The following is a 9,850-nucleotide window of genomic DNA, read 5'->3' as shown; positions in this document are numbered from 1 at the left end:
GGCTTGGAATTTGTCTTTTTAAATGTAGTTATTCCCCTGGTAGTATCTAATATTGTACAACCTTACTTGTGTGGTTTGTGAATGTGCCATGCAATTCTCCGCCTAAACACGAGGGGCGCTGTTTTCCGAAGATATCTATTGTAGTGCACAAGTGCAACCACAACTATAGTCGTCTCTCCAATGCGACATCGCTATATCTCGTTTTTCCGGACATTAATAAATTGGCACTATTTCGTGGTAGATTATGATTGTAACATTGAGACATTACCTTAAAACTGCCTGAAGTCAGCCATGGCATACCCGATATAACTGAGTGAAAAAGAACCTCAAATTCCACGTGGAAGTGGTAAGTTTTGGGCTTAATTTTCGAATAAATAAATTCGAGGCTATTTAGTTCAATGGCTTGTTAGCTTGTAGCTCGCTAGCTAGCTACAAGAGAGAATAATAGGAGGGAAAAGACGACTAGGCGTGTTATTTAATGTATGATAATGCTAAAAAAAATTAAAGTCATAAACAGGTTCCTATGCTCTAACTATTAAAGTACTCAATTTAATTGAATCCAATATCGCTGATATTCATTTTTCGGTCGAGTCTGGAACCAAATAACCGCTACAAACGAGGTACGACTGTAGATGATATGTATATGATTGCTGTTTGGTGGTTGACGGTGGCTCACTAATAGCCATAAAATATTGAAATACAAGTAATGTGTTGTATTCTGGCCACTAGTTGTCAATTATGACAAAACAGCGATGACACATTACTGTCACACTGCGTGTAGTCGGCCATAGCCATAGCATGGCCTCCTTTTTTTGTATTGTAATACACGTAGTTCACCAGCAGATGGCAATGTCGGAATATAACCCTATTGACACAAAACTAAGTCATACAGCTTAAACTTTAGCGCCAATAACATTGTTAAAATAATTAAAAAAATTATAATCTTGATTAATTAAACTTTTGTCAACATGCAAAACCAAATAAATCATAATAAATAATGCCAATTCGTAGTGAAGTTTCTTTAATTGGAAGCTTTGTCACTGAAATGTGGTTCAAATGAAGTTTAAGTGGTGTATATATAAGCGCTGTCAGGCTTCATTAGAATGTTACTGTAAGGTTATGACCTGAGATAGTTTGGAGGCTAAAATAGCAATTTGTGTTTTGTTTTATTTAGTTTTATTGACCTCCCACGTTGACAAGTTGGTGGGAATGTCCTTCTGGCGACGGCCACGGATGTGTTGTTTAACTGTGGAAACATCTCCACTGTCTCAAATGTTTACTTAACTGCAGAGACGCTTTGGTCACATGCCAGCCAGTGAGCAGAGAGCATCCTTATTTGGTCAGAGAGGCCTGTCACGGCGTCTCAACAAAAGAAGGCAAACGGCATCTTCCAGTCCCCGGTGTCTTTGCTTTTCATCTTTTTCATTTCCAAATAGTCCTGTTCATTTTATTTTCCATGTGCAAGGTTTTTATTCACCTTGATTGGGGATTTTTTCAGCACATTGTTCAGTTTTTGAGGGAAGAGCCATCCTTGGTTACAAACAGGAAGCAATTTGCATATGTTTTGTGTGTGTGTGTGTTTGAGATAAAAAATAGAGAGAGGAGATAACATGTCAAGCATGTAGAAGACGGGAAAGTCTTCATTGAGCCTCCTTTTCAGGCGTCTCCACTCAGCACTTTCAGACTGAATAAATAAAAACAAGCAGTGACTCAACTTAAAGTACTTTAATGGCAACGTTGTTATTGTTTACGGTCAAAACCATATGCATGCAAGAACACTTTTGACCGTTTTATTTGAAAACACCAGAGCTAAAATAAAACAAAGAGTAATGTAACAATTTGTACATTAAAACGGTAGAATGGAGGCTAAAATTAGAACTCAAATCTTATTACAGCTAATGCACAGTTTCCCTGCCAAGTTTGGATTATCTTGGATTTTTCTCTTGCAAGATTATCCCTTTAAAAAAAAAAAAAGCTATCTCACACTTGGAGAAAAAAAGTGATAATACACACACAGAGGTGAGAGGCAATTATCACAAGCGACATCCCATAATAGCATGTGACTTGCAGCTTTTTAAAATCAAACTCCTGCACGGGGAAAGTATGCTTTTTGTATGTAAACATTGTTAGAATTGAACAACAATGTGTAATCACATGTATGACTAAGTACATGCATGTTTTTTTTTATTAAAATGTAACAATCTTGACTAAAATAATATAAAAGTCAGCAAAAATCAATGAAGCAACATTTACATCACAAAAGTAGCATTGTCTTTCTTTTGTTTACCAGATGCATTTCACCAACCCAAAACACCAAAGAACAACAACAAAAGTCCTCCTCTGCTGAAATCCTTTGACTTTGTGGAAGATTATATCAATTAAAAAAAAAAAGTAACCACTTCCTGGTTTTGTTTAAGCTAGCAGCTAGCATGACTCAGCTGGCTAGCGAGCTAGCTAACATTTTGGTGATTAATTCCTGTCTTTTTGCAGTTAACTTGCAAAACGCAGACGCAGCTAACGTTTAAAGGAGGTGTTTCCGAGTAGGCCAAAAAAGACGGCCCAGGAGGGTCCTCTCAGACGTCCTGTGGAACGCTCTGGTCCCGGTAGCCTGCATAGAAAGCAGACAAGATAGAAGGTATTTCCTTTTGTTTTATTTCAAACTTTTTGTAGGTTCCTGGAAACTCATTTTGAAAAAAAAAATCTGGAACTCAGAATTAGATTTAGTGTTTTTTTGCAATGAATTGTGTGGCTAATGAATGATTTCTGAACAAAAAGAGCAATAAGTCCATTTCAACTTATCAAGGGACCTGAAGAAACTTGTTTCTGGAAAAGGTGCATGAACATAAAAGAAAAAGAGAGAATAATAAATATAAATAATAAAAATATGTTGGATTATTATTCTATTATTATTATTTTAACCATTTAAGGCAAGCATGTCTACCAAACACTACTATTTTTAATTGAATAAAATACAAATAAATAGAAATAATCAAATGAGTTTCAGGTAATATTTGATGATGATGATGATTATCATTATTAGTGGCAACAACATTGATTTTAAAATGTTTTTTTGTGTCACATTTACAAGCAACCACAAAGTCCTCTTGTGAGAAAATGTCAGTTTGGGCCTGGAATATACTTATTAGGTATGAATGATATTTTGGGCTATTTTAACCATTTTATCTTACTATTAGAAAAAACCCCACCTAAAATAATAAGACACTCATTTTGCTGCATGCTTTGAATGGGGAAAAAGTAGCACCATCTGGTGGATGAATATAAAAACAACAAAACTTAAAAGGCAGTCATGTAATCGATGTTGACATACATGCAAGGATCAAAAACGACATTTTCATTTCTTTTCAAAGGGCCAATTTTTATTTTTGTCACGAGGGACAAAGTGTGTCACTTTTTGTGCAACTTTGGACATTTCAGTTTCTGAACCCGGACTGGAAAAAAAAACAAAATAAACAACCTACCGTCAGAAACTTGGGGTCGGGAAGACGACGACAGCATACAGAAGAAGAAGAAGAAGGAGAAGACAGTTAACATTTGAACATCACAAGGTTTCCGTAATGAGATGCCGAAAGATCATGTGACTCAGGCAACACAAGCCGGATTGACTGGATCGACGACGAGGAAGAAGACGTGCGCATGTAGGGAGCAGTGTGGGTGGAATTAATGGCAGAAAGATCACATAAGGAAGGAGCGATGGATGCAGGGAGGGGGTCCACCACGTGGGAGGAAGAGAATGATGCTCATTAGAAGGGTGGACGCCGCAGAAGAAGAATGCGAGGCAGGACCATCATTAGAGAGGGACAAAGTCATGATCCACGAGGAGATGCTCACATGTGCAAACACTGAAAGCATGTACATATAAGCAAGCATGTTTAGGCTAATGATTGAAAGTGACTTTTTAACAATCTTGCAACAGCTAGGAATATGCGTCCCTACAGCCTACTGTGAGAACAAACAATAAGAACCAAGTTATTAGCGGTGACAGTTCAGTGGCCAACTGGCTGATCAATCATCAAAGCATGTTGCCATGCCCCGCCTGCATGTTTTGAAACAGTCTAAAATCATTGGCAGTGTTACATTGCCCGTCTGCCTAGTATCCGTGATTTTCATCTGGTCAAAGTCCCGAAGACTGGTTTGCCAAATATGACCCTCTCCTCCTTGTTTTGGAACATGACTTCTTGAGCCTAATGGCTAATTAAAAGGGGGCGCTAGTGAGTGAGTTTGTTTTCAGAACTCCAGGGGCCCTAATGATAAACATAGCGCTTTCAAGAAGGCCTTTCCAACACTATGGCTTGGTGCTCGGGCCCTAATGATAAACATAGTGGTTTCACAAAGGCCTTCCAAACACTATGGCTTGGTGCTCGGGCCCTAATGATAAACATAGTGGTTTCACGAAGGCCTTCCAAACACTATGGCTTGGTGCTCGGGCCCTAATGATAAACATAGTGGTTTCACGAAGGCCTTCCAAACACTATGGCTTGGTGCTCGGGCCCTAATGATAAACATAGTGGTTTCACAAAGGCCTTCCCAACACTATGGCTTGGTGCTCGGGCCCTAATGATAAACATAGTGGTTTCACGAAGGCCTTCCAAACACTATGGCTTGGTGCTTGGACCCTAATGATAAACATAGTGGTTTCACAAAGGCCTTCCCAACACTATGGCTTGGTGCTCGGGCCCTAATGATAAACATAGTGGTTTCACAAAGGCCTTCCCAACACTATCGAGTGGTGCTCGGGCCCTAATAATAAACATAGTGGTTTCACAAAGGCCTTCCCAACACTATGGCTTGGTGCTCGGGCCCTCATGATAAACATAGCGCTTTCAAGAAGGCCTTTCCAACACTATGGCTTGGTGCTCGGGCCCTAATGATAAACATAGCGCTTTCAAGAAGGCCTTCCCAACACTATCGATTGGTGCTCGGGCCCTAATGATAAACATAGTGGTTTCACAAAGGCCTTCCCAACACTATCGATTGGTGCTCGGGCCCTAATGATAAACATAGTGGTTTCACAAAGGCCTTCCCAACACTATGGCTTGGTGCTCGGGCCCTAATGATAAACATAGTGGTTTCACAAAGGCCTTCCCAACACTATGGCTTGGTGCTCGGGCCCTAATGATAAACATAGTGGTTTCACAAAGGCCTTCCCAACACTATGGCTTGGTGCTCGGGCCCTAATGATAAACATAGTGGTTTCACAAAGGCCTTCCCAACACTATCGATTGGTGCTCGGGCCCTAATGATAAACATAGCGGTTTCAGGAGGACCGTTGCTCAAAGACTCCAGGTATGGATGGTGAGAAGCAGAAGAGACAACAAGGTGAAAAGTCCAGACTGACTTGCCAGGATGACCATGTCCATCCCCCAGAAGATGCTCATGATCCATCCCACCATGATGACAGCCGTCAGGATCTGGATGAGGGCGGCCGCCACGTTGAGCCAGAAGACGCAGCACACGCCTCGCTCGGGGATCAGCTCGCTGCGGGCGCCGCACAGCACTGTGAAGGCCGAGATGAAGGTACCTGCAGCACACAGACACAACAACACAGAGAAAACGGAGATGAGAGAAAGTCAGATATCAGTGATACAGCCAATATTGAGAATCTCATGTTCGTAAACAATGCGATTTTAAATGATTAAACAACAAAAGTAATAGACTAAATAGTAATCAGGATGTATTTTTGTCAAATATAGTTGTGTTTCATGTGAGTATGACCTTGTTTGCCGCATGTAGTAGTTTACATTCAACATTCATAGTAGCGTGTGAAAGACAACAAAGTGTATATTGTGTGTGGGTTGTGGCTGTTTTAGCGACGTTTTTTTCTTCTCCCCTGTGGGTTTTTGGTAGAGAATCCAGATAGCAAACTAAACAGTGCCAGCATGAGGAATGCTGGGTGGGCGTTTGTGGCTTTTTCTTGTCATGCTGGTGGAACAGAGCAGCCTGAACAGGTGCGGCGTGTGCGTGTGTTTGCGTGCGCAGACTTAAATTTATCTTTGCGCACAAACGACAAACAGCGCTTGCTTCTCTCGCTAATCTCAACAAATTGTTGAGTGTTTGACGAAGTGTGGCCGCAAGCAGACATCAGTGAGCGAGCAGCGCAAATGTCGAGGGCGATCAAGGAACTTTCAAGGGGTCGAGACCCCGCCCACCAGCAGATGCTCTGGCGGCCGCCGTCGATGCCCGCCTCCAGACATGCTGACGGCAAGTTATGTACGACCGAGCATGATTTAAACTGTCTCTAGCTAGCATGACTAAGACCTGTGTTATGTTGATCTAGTTCGGCTCCAGAACTCCCCCTACAGGTGTTATATGTAACTGACATTTACTGGAAGCCAAGGTGGATGATGCTGCAGAAAAACAACAACTTCCATGTGGATAGTTGGCAGCACTTTATTTTAAGATATGTAGCGAAGCCTGTGGTCCATATTACTTTAAAAGTCACTTTTGCTTCATAGTTCATTGATGTGAAAAAACTCAACATCTCCCTATTTTGCATCTAATGGCTTATTTTTTAATAGCAGTTGCTTCAAAAACTTTATTCTCTCTATGTTTCCTAAAGTCAAAAGAGTTCATCACACATTCATTTTTTGTAATGCCACCAGTGTTGCCAAATAGGACAAATGTGATGATAACCATAGAAGACATTTAAGATTAAAACTGCTCAGCTGGAGAGCCAAGAGCGAATTAACTCCATTATTGAACAGAAGGAATGATTCCCGAGTCCTAAAGAGGAATTAAGTTGATGTGTGAAAGAAATCTCGGATTCTTTATATGAGATGAGTGAGCGTGTGGGAGACAACGACGTGTGTGTGTGTGTGTGTGTGTGCGCCCAGATATTAGCTGGACTAATGACTATAATTACACAAAGAACTCTACAAAGCGCCCACTGCTCATGTGGGAGGTTAATGATGGAGTGTGAAAGACAGAAAAGACGCCGAGGAGGAGTAAAAGCAGACAAAGAGAAACATCTTCTAAAGCCTCGGTCCTCAATAGGTGGCCCGCGGGCCACATCCGACCTGTCAAAGCTTTTCATTTGGCCTGCTGAACATCACAACAAACGTAAACCATTCAGTCAAACTACAGAAATGCAGTACTTCCTTCGCTCTGCAGGGGGAAACAGCGAGTTATGATAGGTGTTGTAGGTAGGCATCATGCAAAGTTAAGCATGTTTTTTTGTTATTTTTTTTTCAATTTAGTAATGCAGGTAAATTGTTGAATTATGTTTGTCGTTTCAATAACAAAGATGTTGTTGAGTACACGCTCCTGCGAGGACACGCTCGCCTCCTAATTTTATCACACAAAATCTGATTATTTTTATTTTGGCCTCAGGTTGACAAGAACAACATGCTGCGTTCAGTCTCGGTCAATTTTAAGTGAACAGCACTGACACACACACACACACACACAAGAATTGTGTTCATTTCAGACATCGTTGTCATGGCAACTGGTCACAGCTATTCAATGAAATGTCAAGGCATTCAGGGAAAGCTAGACACACACACACACAGGTGTTTAGTAAGACATGTCGAGTCAACATGGATGCCAAAAAGAGGAGGATTGGTGACCATGGGGGGGGGCTTTCAAAAAGATGGATGACCCTCCTTTGTTTATGTATACGTTAGAGCTCATAGAAAGTTTCCCTGTGCTGAGTGATGGCAGGATGGTACAATTTTTTATTCTGGCGTGGAGTGTTCTGTCATGACTCAAAAAAGATACAGTGGTGCCTTGGTTAACGTCCTTCCGATACCAGTTCCGTGACCAAAACCAACCAAAACTTTAAATTCTTATTATTTATTCTCAATTGTTTAAATTATTTGTACAAATTACTGTTTACGCTGTACATTGTTGTTCATATTTGATGTAATCTATTTATTCTCCACATTATTATTTGTTATTACACGAGAGCCAGGCTACGACATTTCGTTGGCAATTTCACTGCTGTGTTATTGCGCAATGACAATAAATAAAGTCTATGTCTATGTTTTGTAAAAGAGGCAAATTACAGTCATTTCTGTATTTGTCGGATTGTTAGTCTAGTGTTACTTCCTGGTTCACTGAGGAAGACGTAAGACATTTTCATCCATTTTCATGGATATTTCTTATGTCGCCTTAGCGCTTAGCGGCATTAATCACTTACACGTACCCCTCTTATGGCCAAATGTCGCCCCCTGCTGGGTGTCATACACTTAAAGCAGATCATTTACTCATCCGCCCTGATAACTTGATAACATTTCTCATCTTAGTCGACTGAAAATGAAAGACAGTTCATTTTTTACTTCTTTAGCTGTCGTGTTAAACATGCTTTTCCTTTATATTTCGCTGGAAACACTTCATCATTGTTTGCGTATTTTGTAAAAATTTGTCTAACGTTGCTTGCACACCCTGCATATGCTGAAACTTCTTCCATACGTCAGCAAGACGCTCATTTCAAACTCACCAAGTCCAGGTATGAAGGTGTTAAGGAAGAGGCAGATGACCGCCAGAGGGAAGGGCATTGTGGGTATGGCGGCCCTCAGGGGCCCCTTCTTCTCGCGGACCTGCACTACCACACCGCCTCCTGGCGCGGGGGCCCCCGGCATAGCTTTGGCACCAAAATTGTCCCCGGTCTTGACGCACCACTGCTCCGTTTCTCCCTCCTTCTGTGCCATTTTTACTTCAAATTTGGTCTCAATCTCAAGACGAGTAGCTCCTTGAACTCAATATAAAAGTGAAATAAATGTAAAAATGCCAAAATAAACAATGCTACTAATACTCAACAAGTCATCAGAGCATCTGGTGCATCTATTTATAGCAGAAATAACTGCATTCAAGCTACTAAGGTTGAGAAGTGACTATGCTTGGGGACGCAATGGAAGTCCATTCCTTTGAAATCTTCACAACAGGAAACAATAACACAAAACTAAGCACAAATGTGGTGAAGAATTCCTCGCATGTGTCCTCAAGTCCTAAAAAGTGTCTCAGCAGTGACGTCACTCATTGGTCTCGTCGCTGCTTGCAAGGACAAAAATAAAAAGAAGACTTCAAATTCCTGGAAAGGTTCTCCTCCCGTCAAATCAGTGCTCAGCATCCCCTCCTCTTCATCACTGAGACGAGAAAGCTGCTTGCAACAAAACCCCCTTTTTTTACTCCCTCTCCCCCTCCTCATCACATTGCCAACATTTAAAGCTACAGTACAGCATCATTAGTACAGTAACAGATACTGTACATATAGTATATCATTGCCACCAAAACATATCTACATACCATTCCATCTCAGGCTAATTTTAATCAAAAATCTATTCTACGGTCGTTGTATTCATGCTTATGTGAAAGTGTATTTTAGCGTCAATGCTACTATTCACACAATGCTGGAAGAGAAGCATTCTCATTGTGCATAAAGGACGTGGAAATGCTGACAGACATTCATGCAAGCTGTTGTGAGTAAAAATATGCAAAACATGAATGCTGAGTGATGGCGTTGAACACAAATACTATGCCAAAACATACATTTACATACAATGCTAAGGTATAGTATTATAGTATAGTATTCAAACTTATTTATTTGTGTGTGAAAATACTATATAAATGCTTACAGCCAATCATTTAAATGACTGGAATTGTGAGTCATATATATTGTATCAATGCTGAGAGCTGGACATGAACACAAATGCTGTAACACACCACAACAGCGTGAATGCTGAAAGTCAAGCATTGCAACTAATGCTCATTTTCATCAAAAATGCTTTTTAGGGTCAATTCATGCAAATGTGCTTATAGAGAATGCTGGGAAGAAAACATTAATACTGATGCCTAAACAATGTGTGAAATGATAAGGGACGAGCAACACCAACAC

The 9,850-nt window shown here is 40.7% G+C and overlaps 1 protein-coding gene across 1 annotated transcript; it reads right to left on the bottom strand.

The window, feature by feature from the left end:
• Nucleotides 1-2,395: 2,395 nt before the first annotated feature.
• Nucleotides 2,396-9,089, bottom strand: stum (stum, mechanosensory transduction mediator homolog). Its single transcript, XM_058056258.2, has 3 exons — nucleotides 8,456-9,089; nucleotides 3,480-5,539; nucleotides 2,396-2,608 (listed from the first exon to the last, which is right to left on the bottom strand). Exons 1-2 carry the CDS (start codon nucleotides 8,664-8,666, stop codon nucleotides 5,292-5,294), a joined length of 459 nt encoding a protein of 152 aa, XP_057912241.1. The 5' UTR covers nucleotides 8,667-9,089; the 3' UTR covers nucleotides 2,396-2,608; nucleotides 3,480-5,291.
• Nucleotides 9,090-9,850: the final 761 nt, after the last annotated feature.

Source organism: Doryrhamphus excisus, linkage group LG19 (assembly GCF_037039965.1).
Source record: "Doryrhamphus excisus strain RoL-2023G ecotype Guam linkage group LG19, RoL_Dexc_Guam_v1.1, whole genome shotgun sequence".
In the NCBI taxonomy this organism is placed as follows: Eukaryota; Metazoa; Chordata; class Actinopteri; order Syngnathiformes; family Syngnathidae; genus Doryrhamphus; species Doryrhamphus excisus.
This window is presented reverse-complemented; position numbering and strand designations above follow the sequence as displayed.